General features: G+C 46.3%; 1 protein-coding gene across 1 annotated transcript in view; it reads left to right on the top strand.

The window, feature by feature from the left end:
- The window catches only part of LOC144602453 (mucin-6-like), a 170,386-nt gene that overhangs the window by 67,551 nt on the left and 79,739 nt on the right, over positions 1-23,096 (top strand). Inside the window, exons 16-20 of the mRNA XM_078415600.1 lie at positions 3,851-3,988; positions 7,771-7,935; positions 13,932-14,026; positions 18,042-18,174; positions 21,935-22,055. Coding sequence (XP_078271726.1) covers positions 3,851-3,988; positions 7,771-7,935; positions 13,932-14,026; positions 18,042-18,174; positions 21,935-22,055 — 652 coding nt within the window. The remainder of the gene's footprint in view (positions 1-3,850; positions 3,989-7,770; positions 7,936-13,931; positions 14,027-18,041; positions 18,175-21,934; positions 22,056-23,096) is intronic.

Below are 23,096 nucleotides of genomic sequence, written 5' to 3'. Positions count from 1 at the left end.
AATTGTAATTTTGTAACATGGATTGCTGCGTTTATTCAACACTGCCTGTGGGGAGGGATATGCAGAACTTAGAAGAGAGCGAGTGATGCTTATCATGTTATGGTTGAGTGATGGTGGAAGGAATGTTCTGGTATGAGGGGAGGGCAAACCAACTTCAGAGGCTCGAGCTGTGACTGAATTGGAAATTGAAGAGACTGAAGTTCTGAGTCAAAAACAAACTGCTGAGGAACTGAGTGGGTCAGGCAACATCTGCGGAGGGAAATGGACAGGCAACGTTTCAGGCTGGGTCCTTTCTTCAGACTGATGGTGCAGATGGGGGGAGTCTAATGAATAGAAATTCTCGGAAACAATAGGCCAGGCAGCATCTGTGAAGAGAGAAATAAAGTTGCAATTTCAAGCTGATGATCTTTTTTCGGAAGTTCTTCCGGAATGTTTTTGAACTGAAGCATGAACTCAGTTTCTTCACAGACACTGATTAACATGTTGAATGGTTTCAACATCTTTTAACTTCACACCTTACCAGGCACATAGTTATAGTGCGGACAGAACAATCACAGATCACACGGATTCAGTTCTACAAACACACCCAAAGGCTTTACGTAAGAGCGATCAAACTGGTTCCACTGTCTGACCTCTTGCCCATGGCCTGGTAAATTCATCCCTTTCATTCACTGATCCACTTATCCATCACACACTTATGTGAGTATATGTGTATGTATATAAAAAATAGTTCAGTGTGTTTATATATATATATATATATATATATATATATATATATATATGTGTATATAACACAATGTACAATACAGGAGTCAGGGGGTATGGGGAGAGGGCAGGAATGGGGTACTGATTGTGGATGATCAGCCATGATCACAGTGAATGGCGGTGCTGGCTTGAAGGGCCGAATGGCCTACTTCTGCACCTATTGTCTATTGTCTATGCTTACATTTTCTGTTGAGCTGCTGCAAGTGAGAATTTCATGTTTTATCTAGGACATATGACAATAAAACACCTGACTCTGGACCTCGCTCTGTACTACAATTGAATATGCCTTCCCTAAGCTTCTAGCAATGCATTCAGCATCCTAACCAAGTGATGTTTAAAAACCTTTTTCATAGTGTATAATTTGTTCCTTCATCCTATGCCCATGGTTCTTCATTTGTCCATTATCGAGAACATTCCCCTCCATCTACTCTGTTTTTTATCTGCACTTTCTCTGCAGCTGGAAAACTATATTCTGCACTCAGTTTCCTTTCTGTTTTTACACTACGAATTGTACAAATCTATGGTATGATCACCCTGGACGGCACACAGATCAGTGTTTTTCACTTAGCTCAGTACACCTGACAATAATAAATGACCACCAGTATCGATGCACTTGATGATTTTAAATGTCTCTATCTCTGCATTGCAGACCGTTTTATTCTAAGAAAATAACTGCAGATGCTGGTACAAATCGATTTATTCACAAAATGCTGGAGTAACTCAGCAGGTCAGGCAGCATCTCGGGAGAGAAGGAATGGGTGACGTTTCGGGTCGAGACCCTTCTTCAGTCTGAAGAAGGGTCTCGACCCGAAACGTCACCCATTCCTTCTCTCCCGAGATGCTGCCTGACCTGCTGAGTTACTCCAGCATTTTGTGAATAGACCGTTTTATTCTGTGGCCTTCAGTTTAGCTGACAAGCCTATTATGCGCATTACTTTCTGGAAGTCCGGATGTGTAGCCTTTCCCTCGGCAACTCTTTCTGTTAATTTATCAAAAATACTCATCAGGTTCCTTCCTACACATCTTGTCTGCTCCACTGCAAAATCGCCTCAAGGTATGTCTACTTTGAAAAAGTTCTCCTCCTCTCTCCGACGAGAGTTTTGCAACATCCTCTCTCGCTGCTCCCCCTCTGTGATTCCTCCTGTTCTTCGACTACCTTTTTGCATATCTTTCATTCATTTGTTTGAAATCTCTCCACATCTATATCTCTCGTTTCCTTTTCCCCTGACTCTCAGTCTGAAGAAGGGTCTTGACCCAAATCGTCACCTATTCCTTTTCTCCAGACATGCTGCCTGACCAGCTAAGTTACTCCAGTTTTTTTGTGTCTATCTTCGGTTGAAACCAGCATCTGCAGTTCCTTCCTGGGGAGTACCTGGCGAGGGGGGCTTTGGGTGGGAAGGAACAAATTGACCAGGGAGTTGCAGTGGGAACAGTCTCTGTGGAAAGCGGAAAGGGGTGGAGATGGGAACACGTCCCTTCCCACCCAAACCACCCCCTCCCCAGGTACTTACCCCTGCAAACTTTCCCCTAACACCTGTCCCTATACCTCCCACCTAGACCCCATCCAGGGATCCCGACAGTCTTTTCAGGTGAAGCAGAGGTTCACTTGCACCTCCTCCAACCTCATCTACTGTTTCCGCAGTTCCAGGTGTGGACTCCTATATATCGGCGAGACCAAGCGCAGGCTCGGCGATCGTTTCGGTGAACACCTCCACTCAGTCCGCCTAAACCTACATGATCTCCCGGTTGTTAAACATTTTAACTCCCGCTCCCATTCCCACACTGACCTTTCTGTCTTGGGCCTCCTCCATTGTCAGAGTGAGACCCAGTACAAATTGGAGGAACAGCACCTCATATTTTGCTTGGGGCACTTACACCCCAGCGGTATGAACATTGTCTTCTCTAACTTGAATTAACCCTTGCTTTCCCTCTCTCTCCATCCCTCCCCCGTTCTCCGACCAGTCTGACGGTCCCTCTCATTATATTGTATCTCTGTTTGCTTTGTTGTCACCTTCTCCCAGCTAACAATGGTCTATTCTACATTTTCCTTGATTTCTGCATCTCTTTTAATCTCTTACACCTCCTTTGTAACTCCATCTTCCCTGACGCTCAGTCTGAAGAAGGGTCTCGACCCGAAACATCACCCATTCCCTCTATCCAGAGATGCCGCCTGACTCGCTGAGTTACTCCAACATTTTGTGTCTCTCTTCGGTGTAAACCAGCATCTGCAGTTCCTTCCTAAACGATGGTTACATCTTAGCTGGGCCAGATCTTTTCTCATCCAACTGAAGCTAACCAATCCCCACTTGACTACTCTAAACTTGGAGTGGCCCATATCCTTTCTCAATACCATATTATGTTGTGATTGCTATTTCCCAAATATTAACTTTAGCCCTTCACATAGAATCAGAGTTCTACATCATAGAAACTGGGTCTTCAACACACCATCCACATCAAATCCCCCAAATTCTACCACTCACCTACACTGGGGACAATTTACAGCGACTGATTAACTTTCCAACTTACACGAATTGTAATCCAGGCTTGGATCGAGTGGATGTGGAGAGGATGTTTCCACTCGTGGGAGAGTCTAGGAACAGAGGTTATAGCCTCAGAATAAAGGACATTACTTTCGGAAGGAGATGAGGAGGAATTTCTTTAGTCAGTGGGTGGTGAATATGTGCAATTTTTTGCCACAGAAAGCTGTGGAGGCCAAGTCAATTGATATTTTTAAGGCAGAGATAGATGGATTCTTGATTAGTATGGGTGTCAAGAGTTATGGGGAGAAGGCAAGAGAATGGGGTTTGGAGGGAGAGATAGATCAGCCATGATTGAATGGCGTACACTTGATGGGCTGAATGGCCTAAATCTATTCCTATCACTTATGTCCTCATTACCTTATGAATTTTGGTCTGTGGGATGAAAAAACTCCACAGAGGCAGTACCAGTCACTGGAGCTGTGAGGCAATGACTCTACCAGCTGTGCCAGTCCTGAATCTATAGAAATATTCAAGTTATTCAAATATTTCTCCTGTTGTCTGTTTCATTCATAACATTTAGTGATGGCCTGTTTTGTTGCTTTTAGCTGGGTTTAAGGTTGAGAGAAAATCCATCACCTGTGTTCAGATGACCACCAGATTTGGCCTGAAGATGCAAATCTACTTCAGCCCAGTTTTCCAAGTGTACATACTGGTACAAATGAAATTTTTTGGCAGCACACATGGTAAGAGGCATTCGTATTCATTTACAGTATCGATGTTTGGGAAGGCAGACCCGCAAGGCAATAAGCATTTCATGTCTTGCTTTCCTTCTTATCTTTCGGAGTTTATATCCTGATCCCATGAAAATATTTGTGTTAAGTGATGGTGGGAAGGTTTGTGTTCTGGATCAGCAAAAGAATTTCTGGAATTAAACAAGAGTTTATTTCGAGAGGTATGAAGAATGTAATTACGTAATCAAAATGAACAAGACCCAGGCGCAAACTGAAATCCTGCATCACAAACCAATTTCTTCAAAGAAACCTGTCAATGTTGTTGTGTGAACCTCATAACTGATGCCCTCCATCGTGAAATAAGTTACGCAAACATCGACAGGGGTTTTTTTGATTGAATTTAATTGATTGAAAGATACAGCATGAAAACAGGCCCTTCAGCCTGTTCCTGTCCACGCTGACCATCGATCGCCCGTTCACACTCGTTCTATAATATCTCACTTTCGCATCCACTCTCCACATTCAGGGCAATTTACAGAGGACAATTAACATACAAACTCGGACATCTATGCAATGTGGAAAGAAACTAGAGCTCTTGCGGAAATCTACACGGTCACAGGGAGAACATGCAAACTCCACACAAAGCACCGAGGGCAAGATCGAAGCTGGGTCTCTGGCACTGTGAGGCAGAAGCGCTACCAACTGCACCACTGTCGATCCACAGTCCTCCTCTACATCCTTGGAGAGGTTGCAGCTGTCTTTCTGTCCTGAGGAGTTGTTTCCAAAGCTTCTGCAGTGATCAAAACTCGGAGGGCATCGAGGAGCCTGCACTCTCATCTGAAACTGGAACAAGAATGTTCCTGACCTGCTTATTCCTGAAAGGGAAAGACGGGGAATCAAAATAAAGCACAAAGATTATTTCGGATGCTGAAATCAAAGCAGCAATGCTTAAAGCTCACCAAAGTATCAGTGTCCGAGAGCAAAAGTTATCACTGATTTTTAAGATGAAATAGTGAGCAGTTTGAACATTTTACAATTCAGAGTTTGAAGATGTGTGATCCTCCAATCCTCTATCTGGACAAATGAACAAGCACCTTTTTAGAGCCAGATCACTCACCTTGAGGCCTGAGTTCCACGCTGTCTCCTCCAATTAAACCTTTCCCAGCTCACCATAAACCTATACCCTCTCACCCTTGATCCCCCAATCCTGGGGAAAAGCTGTGTGCATTCACTCAAACACCTCCACTCATGATTGAATAAACATTTATAAGATCACTGCCCAATCTCCTATGGTCCAATGAAGAAGGTTCTTGCCTACCCAATCTCTTCCATAACTCAGGCCCTCGTGTCCTGGCAACACATCTGTACACCACCTTCCCATTCCAGCACATTCACAAGCTCGATCTCAGACCTGCCCTGGTCTGTGCTTCCATTGTTTCCCCTTGCCTTGACCAATGGTTCAATTCTATGCCTTATCCTTTCTACTGGGTGCCATATATCAGTCTCGGCATTGATCTCATGCTCCAGAATCCATCCCTTTATTGCCTATTCTGGCCACCCATCTCACGTTGCCAGTGTTCAGCAAAGGCCTTGTCTCCATTTATTCACACCTCCAGCTCAGTATTTCTGCAGCTTCACATAGGGGTTGACCTGCTCTTGCACCATCTTTGCCTTCATCCCCCAAATTTGATCAGGAATCATTTCCCCTTTCCCTGCACCTGCACAGTTTGTCCTCTATTCCCCACCATCGAAGGGATCTACAGGACGTTCTGCCCCACGAAGGCAGCTAATATCTTCCAAGTCCCACACCACACTGGCCCCACTCTCATTTCACTGTTACCATCGGGAAAAAGACACATGAACCTTCAAACTATTACCTCCAGGTTCAAGAACAGTTTTTTCCCTTGCACCGCCATGGACCGTTTACTTAGAATAACTGATAATTTATTGTATATTTATCGCTATTGTTGTTGCATTTAATCTGTATCAGTAATGTTGCAGTACATGAGAATTTCATTGTGCATATGTCAGAGAAACACTGTTGAACACTTGGCACTCTCTCCCATTTTATTCCAACCCTGCTCTTATCTCTTTCACCTCTACAACTCCTTCCATTCCCAAGCGGGCATCTGACCAGGTGTTCCACGCACCTTAGTCTACACTTGCGGATCCGTTTCCTTGGTCTCATCCCACCATTGTCATTCAATCGGCTGACAAGTAGTCTGTGCCCTGTGCTGATGAGGCTGAACACCAGCATTCGCTCTGGATCTTGACATCCTCTGAATGTGGGGACTGGTGATGGTGCACATTAACTCCTGCCTCCCAGCTAGCCTTGATCCACTGCAGCTTGCGTACCCTCGCAACAGGTCTACAGCAGATGCCATCTCCCTGGCCCAAAACGCATCTCTGGAACACCTAAATAAGGATACCTACGTTAGACTCCTTTTTATAAACTACACCTTCAACACCATAATCCCTTCTAAATTTATCTCCAAAATCCAGCACCCCCCTCTGCCACTGGATCCTTGACTTTCTGATCCACCGACCACAATCAGTGAGGACAGGTGGCAACACATCCTCAACAATAATTCTCAATACCAATGCTGAGCAAGGATGTGTTTTCAACCCCCTACGATACACCCTATACACTCACGACTCTGTGGCCAAGTTCAGCTCTAACTCTATCTAAACGTTTGCAGATGATACCACTGTAATGGACCGGAATACAAACAATGATGAGACCGAGTACAGGAACGAGATAGAGAACCTAGTAATATAGTGTCAAGACAACAACCTCTCCCTCAATATCAGCAAGACAAGGGTGCTAGCTATCGACTTCAGGAAGCATGGTGGAGTACATGCCCCAATCAGCATCATTGGTGTTAATATTGCCAATGATCTGTTGTGGGCTAACCACATTGAAGCGACAGTCAAGAAGACTCACCCATGCCTTTACTTTCCCAGGAGACTGAAGATATTCGGCATGTTTCCAATGACTCACTAACTTCTACAGATGCACGATAGAAAGCATATTGTGAGTATTGGATCACAGCTTGGTTTGGGAGTAGCTCTGCCCAAGGCCGCAAGAAATTGCTGTTATGGATGTAGCCCAGAAAATCACACAGATCAGAGTCCCCACCATTGACCCCACACACTTCATGCTGCCTCTGAAAAGCAGCCAACATAATCAAAAGCCTAGTCATTCCTCTTTTCCCTGCTTCTGTTGGGCAGAATATAGAAAAACATGAAAGTGTGCACCACCAGAATCTGGAACAGGAACAGCGTCTTCCCCTCTGTTATCAGGTTTCTGAATGGTCCTTCTATAAGCTAAGGCTCTGTCTAATCGCCTCTAGCCTATTATGGACATCGGACTTTGTCTCTGGTACTGTTGTGTCATAATACTGAACACTATATTCTGCACTATGTACCTTTCCTCTGCTCTACCTATTGTTCTTGAGTTTGGCTTAATTCTATTTATGTATAGTACTATCTGATTTCACTGGATAGCATGCAAAGCAAAGCTTTTAACTGTACCTTGGTACATGTGACAACAGTAAGCCTAAACCAAAAGCAATGATGTTGGTTCCGGCTGCTGCTGCTTGGAGATGGAGGAGTTTGTCAACTTTCTTTCCAGTCACCATTCTGTGTTGTCTTCCAATGATACCTATTCTGACGCAGCCTAAGTGGAACCATTTCTGGGAGTGGGCTTTGAGGCAATGCCCTCAGTCCATTGTACCACTCACAGCACTGCCCGCTCTTACTTAATGCTCAATCTGACACTTGCTCTCTTGTAGGCTTGTGTGGAAATTTCAATGGCGACTCCAAGGATGACTTCAAGAGCAGCATGGAAATCTCGGAAGGGATTGCTGCGATATTTGTGAACACTTGGCGCCTTGGTAGATGCTACAAGCATGCAATCGACAAGCATCCAGACCCCTGCTCCCTCAGTCAATTCAAGTGTAAGTGACAAAAACAAAGCCTCTCGTCTTGATGAACTTGGTTTTGAGTAGATCGGTGAATGGCCGAATTTCTTTTGGCAAGGGTTTGTTCTTAGATCAAAATAACATCCTCGCGTTTCATTCTGAGGTAAAGAGACAGTTATCAGGACACTTCAGATTCAGATTCAGGTTACAGATTAGTTTATTGTCATAAAGAATTTCCTTGTTGGCATGAAGATCATAGCGCACACAGTATACATACAATATTGATAAATACGACAATAAAAACAACAATGAGTGCAAAACAGCAGAATTGTGCCGAGATTGTAGTGCAATTCGAGGTCATGCAAAAAATTATATTAAACTACAATTAGGGAATAACTGAAGGAGGTTGTTAAGATTAAGAGTACGTGGCAGCATGTCGGGGAGGGATGTGAAAGAGGTTTGGTTTAGTTTAGAGATACAGCATGGAGATAGGTCCTTCAGCCCAGGGAGTCCATGCTGACCATTTTAAATAGTTCTATCTTATCCCATATTCTCATCTATTCCCTACACACCAGGTACACACTAATTTACAGAGGCCAATTAACTTACAAACCCGTATACCGTTTGGATGTTGGAGGAAACTGGAGCACCAGCAGGGAACCCACGCTGTCACAGGAAGAATGTGCAGATTCCACAAAGACGGCACCCAAAGTCAGGATCGAACCCGGGTCTCTGGTGCTGTGAGGTAGCAGCTCTACCAACTGTGCCACTGTACTGCCCTATTTGATTCAGGAGTCTGATGGCAATGTGGAAGAAGGTGTTCTGAAGCACGGACTCCCCGAATCCTCTCCCAAAAAGCAGAAGAGAGCAATGGGAAAGACCTGGGTGATAGGTATTCTTGCTGGTAGTCCCAGCCTTCCCGATGCAATGCACCATGAAGATGGACTGGATGGAAGTAACCAGCCTCTGTGGACTGGGCTGTGCCCACCACTCTGCAGGTTGAGATGGTCAAAAGCGGAGCAGTTGCCATATTAGGTTGCAATGCATCCATCAGTATACTCTCTGTAGTGTATCTGTAGAAGTTTGAGAGGATCCTCATGGACATGCTGAATCTTCTGACACCTAAGAAAGTAAATACGTTGATGTGATTTCCTGGAGACCAGCAGACCACATTCTGTTGGATTTGGTCCTCCACCCTCACCCTCAACACTGGTGCATCTCAGGTGTTGCCTGTTGAGTCCCCTGCTCTACTCCATGTACACTCATGACTGTGTAACCAAGCACAGCGCCAATGCGATCTTTCAGTGCACTGATAATTCCACTGTTGTCTGAATCAACAACAATGATGAGACAAAGGACAGGAAAGAGATTGTGAACCTCAAGTTGAGATGCCAAGACAAAAACCTGACTTTGAAGTCAGCAAAACAAGAGAGTTGGTTGTCGACCTAAGGAAGCAAGACACATCCCTGCCCTCATCAACAAAGCTGCTGTAGAGATGGTTGACAGCTTCAAGTTCCTAGGTATCTATATCAACAGCAACCTAACCTGATACTTTCACACTAACACAGTGATTAAAAAAGCCAATCAGCGAATTTACTTTCTTATGCATGTGAGAAGACTTTGCATGTCCTTGAGGTTTTTCGAAGTTCTGCAGATGCACTATAGAAAGTATTCCGATGGGATGCATCTCAGACTGGTCTGACCCTGACTGTTTGAATCTGCAGAGAGTGGGAAACATAACCCAGTCCACCTCTTCCTCACTTCCTCGTCACTTCCTTCCATTCAGTCCATCTGCACAATGTGTTGCATTAAGGGCCTGTCCCAGTTCGGCGATTTTTAAGGTGACTACAGGCGACTAGGCTGTCGCCGCATGATCGCCGGGGTGCCGCAGGCATGGTCGTGAGTAGTCTCCAAAAAGTCATAGCGTTTTTCTGGTCGTCGCTGAAGTTTGTCAAGGCATGAAATTTTTCGGTGACTGCTGGTTTGATGCCAATGAGCGTAGCTTGTCGTCTCCTGACGTGGGCGCTGTCGTAGGTTGTCGCCAGGTAACGTAGGTTGTCGCCGGTGCTGTTTTTGTCGGGTTTTCTCGAGGAGTGGACCCACCCGTGACTTCAGTTCCTGAAACAGCTCAGGGGGTAGCCTAGTGAAGTTTCTGAAGGCAGCCTCATCTTCTTGCTGGAGCTCAGTCATTAGGTTGTCGTACTGGCCCAACCTGGGTCTCTTCAGGGACAAGGGCTTCAACCACACAGACCTCTTCTTGGGCCTCTTCTTCCCCATTCTTCTTGTCCTTCTGTCTTGCAGAATTTTAAGCATGAGGGCCGCTGCAAGCAGCAGGGCTTGTTGTTCTTGTAAGAGCAATACCATCACATGTTGCTCCATGGCAGTCATGATGCAGAATGATTGGAAACCCTACCCACACCCCTTTGGCGCCAAAATTACGTGAAATGGCTACAGTTGTCTTCAGTTGTGACCAACAGAGTCGTAGCTTGTCAAGGGTGGAAGTAGGTTGACTTCGGTTGTCGTTGCTTGTCGTAGGCGTGGTCGCAGGTGGACGTCCTAAGTCGCGACGACTGGGTCGCCGGATGTCGGTAGCTTGCCATCGACTCGGTGGTAGGTTATTGCAACTTGTCGTAGACATTGTCGTAGGGGGAGTCCAGTTGCCGGTTTTTCGGCGACTTGCTACGACTATGACAGTCGCCGGTAGTCGCCTTAAAAATCTCTGAACTGGGACAGGGCCATTAGGAAGGTGGAAGTATTGTCAAGAGTGTCTGTCACCCTGGTCATTCTCTTTTTTCTCTTCAACCTTCTGTGAGAAACTACAGCCTGGACATCAAGACTTAAGAACAGCTTCCTCCCCACTGCGATCCGTCTCCTGAAGCAATCACCTCTTTCACACACCCTTAGAGGTGTTGCCAGGTACTCTTGCTCTTAACTCTACCTCATTTGATTATTCCATCATTGCACTTTGGTAAAGTTTTTGGCACTACTCCAAATTGCACTATAATCTTGCACCATTCTGCTCTTTTACATTTGTTGTTCTGTTTATTACTGTATCTATTATTACCTGATGCTCTTTATGTGCTTCTTGCGAACAAGAAATGTCATTGCACCCATGGTGTATATGACAAGAAATTGATTAGAATCTGAATCTGAATCTGACTTGGAGCTTGAGAAAACCGACTCACAAGATTAAGGAAAGACTGCACCAAGACTGAAATCATCAAGTAGGGACAGGAGACTGAGGTTTCTTCAGCAGGGGTTGGTGTAGATCAGCTGGAGATATTGTGCAGCTAAAACTAGGTGGAAATGATGCAGTTTGGAAACGTTGCTGATGGTTAAGATAATAGCAAGGCAGCAGACAGCCCAGTTCACCCAAACCAGTGGCTGGTAGTCAGCGTGGGATCAGCGGCCTGGGACAGTTTGTACTCATTCTTCCTACTTTTTGTTTCACAATGTGAAATTTAATCTTTTGTGAATTCATTATTGGTAAATTGGGATGACACTTTTGCTCGGAAATTACAGTGATTAAGGTAAAGGCTCAAACATAAACAAACCTTTGAAAAATCCATTGATTTACAATAATGACATTTCACACACTATGCTTTTACAGCCACTAGTTAAGCCACTCAGTCACACCTCATAAAGTTGTATAGCACAGAACCAGGTCCCAGCCCCACCAAGTCCATGACAACCTTTATACCTCAACGACAACGTTCCCATTTTGCCTCAATTGGTCTCAGCCTTCAATGCCTTGTCAATTCAAATGCTCGTCCAGACATTTCTCAATTGCTGTGAGATTATCTGCCTCCACCACCACTTAATTTACTTTAGTTTAGAGGTACAGCTTGGAAACAGGCCCTTCAGCCCACCGAGTCCGCACCGACCTGCGATACCCGCACATTAACGCTATCCTACACACACTCGGGACAATTTTCACATTTACCAGGCCATTTTACCTACATACCTGTACGTCTTTGGAGTGTGGGAGGAAACCGAAGATCTCGGAGAAAACCCACGAGGTCACGGGGAGAACGTACAAACAGCACCCGTAGTCAGGATCGAACCCGTGTCTCCGACGCTGCAAGGGATGTAAGGCAGCAACTCTACCACTGTGCCACCGTGCCGCCCGCTTCAAGCAGCGTGTTTCAGTTTCTAACCACACTCTGAGTGAAAAACTCCCCCCCACCCAGAGCTCAGAACTACCCCTCATCTTACAACTATATCTTTAATTAGATACTCCTACCAGGGTAGAAGATTCGAACTATCTACCATCATAATTTTACATACTTCCGTCAGGTCACCACTCAGCCTCCTCCACTCTGGGGAAAGCAAGCCCAGCCTATCCAACCTCGCCTCATATCTGAAATGCTGCCATTCAGCCAATGTCCTGGTGAATCTCCTCTGCATTCTCTGCAGCACGATCACAGCCTTCCATTGGTGTGGTGACCAGAACTGCACACAAGACTCCATCGGCGACCTGTCCAATGTTGAAACCTGACGTTCCTGCTCTTAAATTCGCTCCATAGCTAATGAATGTAGGAATTGCATGTAGCTAACACCTACTGCACTGCTCTCATCAATCTGCAAAGAAAATTGGCACATTAGTGAGACAAGATCTCCCATGAACAGTGTCGCTGGCAATCACTAATTAATCCCTGCTTTTCCAAGTGAAGTTGAAACCTGTCCCTTTGATTTTGTTTTCAATAATTTCCCCAACACTGATGTTAGATTCACTGGCCTGACCTTATCCAGTTTATCCCTGATGCCTTTCTCAAATAAAGGTGCAGCATTTGTTACCCTTCAGTCATCTGGTACCTCACCTGGGGCTGGCAATGATGTAGAGTTCACCATCTAGACCCCAGCAATCACTTCCCTGGCCCCCCACTGCAGTTTGGGATGGACCCCTTCGTGCCATGTGGACTTATTCATCTTTATATGCTCCAAGCAATCTCATACTCCTCCTTAATGCAAGCATGAACTAGAATTTCACCATCCCTTTCTTTGAACTCTCATTCTACCTCGTCTCTCTCCTTCGTGAATACAGATGAGAAGTATTCACCCACATCCTCTGGCTCCACACACAGCTTGTCCTTTAATACACTGCTTTTCTGCTTACCTTGCACCTAATATAAAATCCCTTGGGATTCTCCTTAATTTTGTCTGCCAATTATATTTCATATCCCTTCTTTGCCCTTCTACAATTTATAAGCACTCTTCTGACTATATTCCTTAATGGTCTCTCCCAATTCAGTTTGCTATAACTGTACACCTGTTTTTCCATCACCAACACTTCAAATCATGGAGGGCTTGCTAATCCTTACCTTTCACCCTTACAGAAACATGTTGGCCTTGAACTCCAGCTGCCTCCCAGATAAAAGATCCCCACTTGTTGATGTTTTAACTGCAATCAACTACTCTCAACCTAATTTCACTAGGTCTTGCCTTATATTATGGAAATCCACCTCCACCCAATTTTGGACCTTAGCTAGAAGCAAAATGTTGGAGTCACTCAGTGGGACAGGCAGCATCACTGGAGGGAAGGAATGGGTTCCTTCCTTTCTATCCAGAGATGTTGCCTGTCCTGCTGAGTTACTCCAGCATTTTGTGTCTATCTTCAGTGTAAACCAGCATCTGCAGTTCCTTCCTGCAGGACCTTAGCTTGCAGACCATCTCCACAACTGTCCTGAATCTTTCAGAACTATGAACACTATACTCAGAATGCTCCCCTTCTCACACCTGTCAGGCCTCATTTCCCAAGATTAGATCTGGTACAGGCGTGTCTCTAGTTGTATCTACGTATAACTACGCCTGCCACTACCTACGTATTGGCTCAAAGAACTCTCCTGAGTGTACGTTACAAATTGCACCCCATCTAAGCCCCTCGCTCTAAGGCAATTGCAGTCAAGACTGGTAAGTTATTGCAGAACTTGAGGGTCGCTGCGCTGGATGCAGTGCTTCCTGGGAATGGGCTGCACTGCACCAATAAAGTGACTAATGACACAGAACGGTCACATTGTCATCTCTGTTTCTAGTGGATTATGCACAGCGCCATTGTTTCAGGCTGATAAATAAAGGCAGCATGTTTGGAAGATGCCATGCATTGGTCGACCCGATGAACCATGTTGAGGTAAAAATGATATAAATATTTCAATGTCATAATGAGCTTTAAATGTCATGAATTTGTGGACAGTGATGATTGTATTTGTGTCACACACTGTGGCCTACAGTGAGACCACATACAGTTGGGAAAAAGTTATTTACACAATCATAAAGTTTTACAGCTGAGGTTTTACTTGAAGACCACAGTTGAATAAATTATTTTCTTCAAAAGTTCATTAGTTCATAAGTGATAGGAGCAGAATTAGGCCATTTGGCCCATCAAATATACTCTGCCGTTCAATCATGGCTGATCTATCTTCCCTTCTCAGCCCCATTCTCCTGCCTGCTCCCCATAATCTCTATCCATTGACTTGGCCTCCCAAGTGTTCTCTGCAACATGTGACCTATTTCAGAAATATTCTACAACTCCCGTAAAGGTGATTAAGTGTTATATGTCAATGGGATTCCTGGCAGTACATTCAAATATGTAAATAATGAAAAGGAGTGCCTACCATTTTATTGTGCATTTTATTATGCATTCTTTTCAGTATCTTTCCATTCAGTGGAGGTACCAGATGCTGCAGACATCTTGATGAGGGTAGAGCAGTTAACAGTTGACATGGACTTTAATCAGGTTTGGTGAGATCCCACATGAGAAACTGGTTTCTAAGGTTAGGGCCCATGAGATCTCAGGGAAGTTGGAACATTGGATCCAAACCTGTCTCAACAGTAGGAGCCAGGGTGATATTAGAAGATTATTTTTTGATACTGGAGGGCTGTGAGCAGTGGTGTACCTCGGGATCAGGGCCTTGATATCCATCACATAGATTTACAATCACTATGTGAATGTAGAGGTATGAGTAGTACGTTTGCAGATGATGTGAAAGTTCTGTGGGACTACCTGCTAAACAACTTGGTCAGCATGGATGAATCAGCCCAAAGGCCTTGTTTTTATGCTGTATAACAATGGACATCAGCAGTGTTGTTGATAATGAGGAGGATAGTCTTTTACCACCCGATGATACTGATCATTGGGTAAGATGAGCAGAACAATGGCAGATGTGTGAGGTGATGCGTTTCAGAGTCATAGAGTTAAAGAGTGAAACCTTTATTAATGTAGAAACAGGCCTTTCGGCCCAACTTGCCCAACCCGGCCAACATGTCCCATCTACGCTAGTCCCACCTTCCTGTGTTTGGCCCATATCCCTCCAAACCTGTCCTATCCATGTACCTGCCTAACTGTTTTTTAAACGTTAGGATAGTCCGTGCCTCAATTACCTCCTCTGCCAATTTTTGGGAAGTTGGATAAGGGTAGGGTAGATAAAATGAATGGTAGGGCCCCAGGGAGTATTGAGGGGGTGTGGAGGGGGGGAAAGGGGGTGACCGGGAAGGGGGGAGGGGGTAGGAGAGGGTGCTGCAGCAATGCAGGAGAGGTTTGGGCCCAACGGGTCCACTTGGTCTAGCAACTTTATAAAATGTTGTTTAGGCCCAGCTGGAGTACTCCATATAGTTGTGGTCGCCTCAACATGGGAAGAGTGCAATTGCCCTGGAGAGGGTGCAGGGGAGATTCACCAGGATGGTAACTGGGACGAAGTGATTTAGCTTTGATAAGAGACTGGAAAGGGCAGGGTTGATATACTTGGTATGAGAAGGCAGTGGAGAGACCTGATAGAGGCTGCCAAAAGAGTTGTGAAGCTATGGAATTCTCTGCCTCAGAAGGCAGTGGAGGCCAATTCTCTGGATGCTTTCAAGAGAGAGTTAGATGGAGCTCTTAATGATAGCGGAGTCAGGGGATATGGGGAGAAGGCAGGAACAGGGTACTGATTGTGCATGATCAGCCTTGATCACGGTGAATGGCGGTGCTGGCTCGAAGGACCGAATGGCCTACTCCTGCACCTATTGTCCATTATCTAAAATTGCAAGGGGCACGGATAGGGTGGATAATGAGAAGCTTTTTAATATGGCACAGTTGTTTTTAACCAGAGGATAGAGTTTAAAGTGAGGAGTTTACCACCACTTGGAATGAGAGGGTATCTATGGTAAATTATTTTCCCCCAGAGCCTGGTTGGAATCTGGAAGGCACTGTTTGAGAACATGATTGAGGAAAAGACTCTTGCATTTAAGAAGCATTTAGTTTTACACCTGAAACACCAAGGGATAGTAAGCTATGGTCCAAGTGGTGGTAAATGGGATTAATATACAGGCATTTGGGGTCAGCATAGGTAAAATGTGGGCAGAAAAGCTTGACTATATTCATATCATATCATATCATATATATACAGCCGGAAACAGGCCTTTTCGGCCCTCCAAGTCCGTGCCGCCCAGCGATCCCTGTACATTAACACTATCCTTCACCCACTAGGGACAAATTTTTTTTTTTTACATTTTACCCAGCCAATTAACCTACATACCTGTACGTCTTTGGAGTGTGGGAGGAAACCGAAGATCTCGGAGGTCACGGGGAGAACGTATTATACACCGATCAACCAAAACATTATGACCTGATGAGCCAAAACATTATGACCATCTGCCTAATATGCTGTTGGTCCTCCATGTGCAGCCCCATACGCAGCAGGGTGTGATGCACTGTGTATTGTGACACATTCCTCCCGTGATCACCATTAACATTTTCTGTGACTTGTGCCACAGTAGACCTTCTGTCGGTTCGGACCAGAAAGGATAGCCTTCATTGCCCTCGCGCATCGATGAGCCTTGGGCGCCCAACACCATGTCGCCGGTTTGTGGTTTGTCCCTCCTCGGACCACTGTCGGTAGGTACTCACCACTGCTAACCGGGAGCACCCCACAAGCCTTGCCGTTTTAGAGATACTCTGACCCAGTCGTCTGGCCATAACAATTTGGCCCTTGTCAAAGTCACTCAGGTCTTTACTCCTGCCCATTTCTCCTGCATCCAACACATCAAGAACTTCAAGAACTGACTGTTTACTTGCTGCCTAATATATCCCACCCCTTGACAGGTGCCATTGTAACAAGATAATCAATGTTATTCACTTCTCCTGTCAGTGGTCATAATGTTTTGGCTGATCGGTGTATGACTCTATGGCACCTGACCTTGTGGGTATTTTAACAGTGGGAAAAGTTTGTTTTCATTTATCTTATAATAATCGTCCATGGTTTTGAGGTTATATTCCATGTGCCTATCCTGGGTTATTTTTGAAATACTTGAAGTTTGAGCTGTGCATCATTCAGCCTGTGCATGCTGTGACACCAGCCTGTGTTTGGAGTCACATCTAACATGGGTCTTGGATCCGTCCACGAAGAATATCCAACATAAGGAATCCACCTGTGAGAGATCCATTGCTGACCGAGGTCAGTGACTCCTCACTGATTTCCGAAACTAGCCAGTGGCCCCCCACCGAGCACCCAGACCAGTCTGTGAGCACCTCACTAACCTCCCAGTCACATCAGTGAAATCAACCGACATTCCAGCCTCACTAACCTCTCAGACCTTTCATTAACCAGTACCTCCCAGCCCCATCAGTGATTCCTTGCTGAACTCCCTGCCCCATCAGTGACTTCTTGCCGACCTTCCAGATCTCCCACCCCTGTCAGTGATGACTGGTTCTCCTTCCAGACAGTGTTTAGAGCCAATTTTATCAGTGGAATTGACTCCAATTCAATCATAGAGTAAAGTTCAGTTCTGACCACTCTGAGGAGCACCTTCAGCAACAGACTGGTTCCACCAAGACATACCACAGAACGCCACAATAGATGCTTTTTCCCCGTAGCTATCAAACCGTATAATTCCTCCCCCTTCTGTCGTGGGGTAGACTGATTCCCCTTCCCCCCCCCTTCCCCAATCTTTACACACACCCCGAATCCTGGACTTTTCACTCGTCACTTTAATCTCATGTTTCATGTATCTTTGTTGTGTTTCATGACTGTTGGCAGACCAATTTCCCTCCTGGGACAAACAAAGTTCTATCTTATCGTATGGTATGGGATGATGCACAGTCAGACGTCTCCTCCAGTTCCTCTGAGAATAGCCGTGCTGGCACCACTCACGCCTTTCTTCCCTTTCAGCGCTGCCGGTACGAGACGTGCAACTACGAGAACATCCGGGGCTACATGTGCTCAGCCATCCACTCCTACGTGCTGGCCTGCAAGGCCCGGGGCATCCGACTGGACGACTGGCAGAACGATGTGCCCGATTGCAGTACGTATTGGCCCGAAGATGGGCAGGAGGCTCAGACTGGATGGGCGAGCTGAGAGGTTGCCTATTCCCTGGGGGAAGCGTTGGTCCAGGCACAGTGGCTGTGATGCAGCTGTAAGGAACACTGAGGCCAAATGTCCTAGATTGCAAAGGAAACGTGTTTTTGAGGTTTAGTTTTAGTTTAGTTTAGAGATACAGCGCGGAAACAGGCCCTTTGGCCCACCAAGTCCGCACCGAGCAGCGATTCCCACACATTAACACTACCCTACATACACCAGGAACAACTTTTTACATTTATACCAAGCCAATTAACCTATAAGCCTGTACGTCTTTGGAGTGTGAGTGGAAACTGAAGATCTCATAGAAAACCCACGCATGTCACGGGTAGAACGTACAAACTCCGTACAGACAAGCACCCTGAGTCAGGATGGAACCCGGGTCTCTGGCGCTGTAAGGCAATAGCTCTACCGCTTCCCTAAGGTGGGATTAGGACACATAGGGTTTCTGCCTCAGAAGTGCTGCATTGTAAGTTCAGGAACTGTGGTGACCCTTTTGTCCACGGAGTCCACTTTCTCCTGGTGTTTGAGACCTTCAACCCAGACAACATTCTAGCAAGCTGCTTCTGCACCCACTCCAAAGCTTCCACTTCTTTCCTGCCATGGGGTGACCAGACTACACACAGTTCTCCAAATGTGGCCTAACCAAAGTCCTGTAAAGCGGCATTTTGACTTTCTGACTCTTATACCTAATGCTCCGACCATTGAAGGCATGCCTATCGTATGCCTGAAAAAGATAGGAGCAGTAGTTTGATGAAAGATCCCGATCTAAAACGTCACCTATCCTTGTTCACCAAGGATGCTGCCTGGCCCGCTAAGTTACTCCAGCACGTTGTTTCTTCTTTTGCCAACCGACATCTGTAGTTCCTTGTTTTCTATACCATATACCTTTACCATTATAACTACTTGTGTTGTCACTTTGAGGGAGTTATGGACTTCGACCCCAAGATCCCTCTGTACATCAATGCTGTTAATTATAGACAAAATGAACTGCAGATGCTGGAATCTTGTAAAGAACACAAAGTGATGGAGTAACTCAGCGGGATCAGGTAGCATCTCTAGAGAATGTGGTTAGGTGTCATTTCGGGTCAAGACCCATTTTCAGACTGAAGAAAGATCCAGACCTGAAACGTTACTCTTCTATGTCCTCCAGAGATGCTGACTTACTCCAGCACTTGTGTTCAATGCTAACAGGCTCTTGACATTAACTGTATTCTTTCTTCTTACTTTGGACCACACCTCACATTTGCTTGAATTAAACTTCATCTGGCATTTCTCTGTCCATATCTGTAACGGTGAGACGTTGAGGTGAAATTTCCTGGATGGATAAGGGGAAGTTGTGGCTTTCAGTGGCATCAGGATGCGCTGGGTTTCAGCATCAACGGTGCTAATGTATGAGAAGCCGTGGTGATCCTTTAGTCCTCTGGGTCGACATGCTCCAGGTATTTGAGGCAAAACCAGGGGATGCTCCCAGGGATTTCATCCCATTACACTGCCCAGCAAATAAATCACATCACCTGAGGTGTTGGCTAATACCCCATCAATCCCACACGACAATAAGAGCAGTGTCTTCTCTTGGAGTTCTCCCATCCAAGGAAGCTTGTCACTAAATGCATTCAAGGCAGAGATTAGCAGATAAGGGTCGAATAATTTATTCACAAAATGCTGGAGTAACTCAGCAGGTCAGGCAGCATCTCGGGAGAGAAGGAATGGGTGACGTTTCGGGTCGAGACCCTTCTTCAGACTGATGTCAGGGGGGCGGGACAAAGGAAGGATATAGGTGGAGACAGGAAGATAGAGGGAGATCTGGGAAGGAGGAGGGGAAGGGAGGGACAGAGGAGCTATCTGAAGTTGGAGAAGTCGATGTTCATACCACCGGGCTGCAAACTGCCCAGGCGAAATATGAGGTGCTGCTTCTCCAATTTCCGGCGGGCCTCACTATGGCACTGGAGGAGGCCCATTACAGAAAGGTCAGACTGGGAATGGGAGGGGGAGTTAAAGTGCTCGGCCACCGGGAGATCAGTTTTGTTAATGCGGACCGAGCGCAGGTGTTCAGCGAAGCGATCGCCGAGCCTGCGCTTGGTTTCGCCGATGTAAATAAGTTGACATCTAGAGCAGCGGATGCAATAGATGAGGTTGGAGGAGGTGCAGGTGAACCTTTGTCTCACCTGGAAAGACTGTTTGGGTCCTTGGATGGAGTTGAGGGGGGAGGTAAAGGGACAGGTGTTGCATCTCGTGCGGTTGCAGGGGAAAGTGCCCGGGGTTGGGGTGGTTTGGGTAGGAAGGGACGAGTGGACCAGGGAGTTACGGAGGGAACGGTCTCTGCGGAACGCAGAGAGGGGAGGGGATGGGAAGATATGGCCGGTGGTGGGGTCCCGTTGTAGGTGACGGAAATGTTGGTGGATGATATGTTGGATCCGCTGGCTGGTGGGGTGGAAGGTGAGAACGAGGGGGATTCTGTCCTCGTTGCGAGTGGGGGGAGGGGGAGCAAGAGCGGAGCTGCGGGATGTAGAAGAGACTCTAGTGAGAGCCTCATCTATAATGGAGGAGGGGAAGCCCTGTTTTCTGAAGAACGAGGACATCTCGGAAGCCCTAGTGTGAAACACCTCATCCCGGGCGCAGATGCGGCGTAGACGGAGGAATTGGGAGTAGGGGATAGAATTTTTGCAGGGGACCGGGTGGGAAGAAGTGTAGTCCAGATAGCTGTGCGAGTCGGTGGGTTTGTAGTAAATGTCCGTCACTAGTCTGTCTCCTGTGATGGAGATGGTGAGGTACAGAAACGGGAGGGAGATGTCAGAGATAGTCCAGGTATATTTAAGGGCAGGATGGAAATTGGTGGTGAAGTGTATGAAGTCAGTGAGTTTTGCATGGGTGCAAGAGGTAGCACCAATGCAGTCGTCGATGTAGCGGAGGTAGAGTTCGGGGATGGGGCCAGTGTACGTCTGGAACAGGGATTGTTCGACGTACCCGACAAAGAGGCAGGCGTAGCTAGGGCCCAAGCGAGTGCCCATAGCTACGCCTCTGGTTTGGAGGAAGTGGGAGGAGTCAAAGGAGAAGTTGTTGAGGGTAAGAACCAGCTCTGCTAGGCGGAGGAGAGTGCTGGTCGATGGGGATTGGCTGGTTCTACGGTCGAGGAAGAAACGGAGGGCTTCGAGACCATCCTTGTGGGGGATGGAAGTGTAGAGTGACTGGACATCCATGGTGAAGATGAGGGAGTGGGGGCCTGGGAACCGGGAAGTTATCCAGGAGATGGAGAGCGTGTGAGGTGTCTTGGACGTAGGTGGGGAGGGATTTAACCAGGGGGGATAGGATGGATTTGTCGAGGTAGGTAGAGATAGGTTCGGTGGGGCATGAGCAGGCAGAGACAATGGGTCTGCTGGGACAGTTGTGTTTGTGGATTTTGGGTAGGAGGTAGAATCGGGCCGTGCGGGGCTGGGAACTATAAGATTGGAGGCACTGGGGGGTAGATCGCCGGAGATGATGCCGGGACATTTGTGTTTAGAATATGTTAATGGTCATATACATATGCACAGTGAGGAGCAGGTGCACTAAAAGGGAGGCGGGTACGGAGAGAGTGGGAATGTGGTGCTGAGACCAAGATGGGGACCGACAGTTATCTTATTCACTGGCAGAGCAGGTTCCTGTTTCATACATTCTCATCGTTCAGCAGTTTTGTAATGACTGACAATTGTTCTCATTCACCACAGAAACTGATTATTCCAAACTCTTCCTTGGCAATTCCTGCATGAAGCTGAAGCAGTGTCCATGTGTGCTGAATGGGAAAATTTATCCATCTGGAGAGAAAGTGGATGCTCTGTGCAAATCCTGGTAATATGAGCTCGACCTTTCAAATCATGGCTTGGGAGTGGATCCTGAATGAATTGACACTTTATTGCCACATGTGATATGTCAGAGTGAGATTTTTTACTTTGCAAACCGAATGTATGCAAAGAGTCGCCACATACAGGGAGCCGACAAAGTTACAAAGCATTTATTTTGGTCCCCAATGGTCCCCCTTTGTTCTCGGCAGCCCCCTCACACTGGGTCCCCCTTTGTTCTCCTGCCCTTGAAATTCCGTTCTCCTGCCTTTGTTTGTTATTGCTTCCTGCACCAGTTTGTTAACTCAAATGATAAGTCTGAAGAAGAGTCCCGACCCGAAACGTCACCCATTCCTTCTCTCCAGAGATGCTGCCTGTCCCGCTGAGTTACTCCAGCATTTTGTGCCTATCCTGTTAACTCATAGGCTTTTCTGTCCTCATGGGGAGGGGACGGCAAGGTAGAGAAGCAAAGATGGCAGGGGTCTTGAGTAAGGCGGATGCAGAGGTGATGGGCTTGTGTGAAGATTAATTTGTGGAGAAGTATTTCCGATGAGAGGGGAAGGAGAACAAGATGTGAGAGGAAGTGAGGAGCGAGCATTAGCCAGAAGTTCATTTTCTATGTCAGCAGTCTACAATTGCTACAGTGTGTACCCTCCAATGTGGCCACTCAGCCAGGCCACTCTGACAGCACTTCCCAAACCCACCACCTCAACCCGAAACCTCACCCATTCCTTCTCTCCAGAGATGCTGCCTGTCCCGCTGAGTTACTCCAGCATTTTGTGTCTACCTCTACCGCCAAGAAGCACAAAAGTGGCAGGTGCATGGGAACACCACTGACACAGGTTCCATAATAGGTTGAGATGGAACGATAAACTGGTTGGTAGGTTAATTGGTCTCTGCAACTCACTACTTGTGTGGTGGGTGACTGAAGAATCTGGGACCAATTGACAACAATATGGCGAGGATAAAATTGGATTAGATTAATTTAGGATAAATATAAATGGGTGGTTAATGGTCAGCACAAACTCGGTGGGCCAAAGGGTCAGTTTCC

This window comes from Rhinoraja longicauda, chromosome 18 (genome assembly GCF_053455715.1).
Source record: "Rhinoraja longicauda isolate Sanriku21f chromosome 18, sRhiLon1.1, whole genome shotgun sequence".
In the NCBI taxonomy this organism is placed as follows: domain Eukaryota; kingdom Metazoa; phylum Chordata; class Chondrichthyes; order Rajiformes; family Arhynchobatidae; genus Rhinoraja; species Rhinoraja longicauda.
This window is presented reverse-complemented; position numbering and strand designations above follow the sequence as displayed.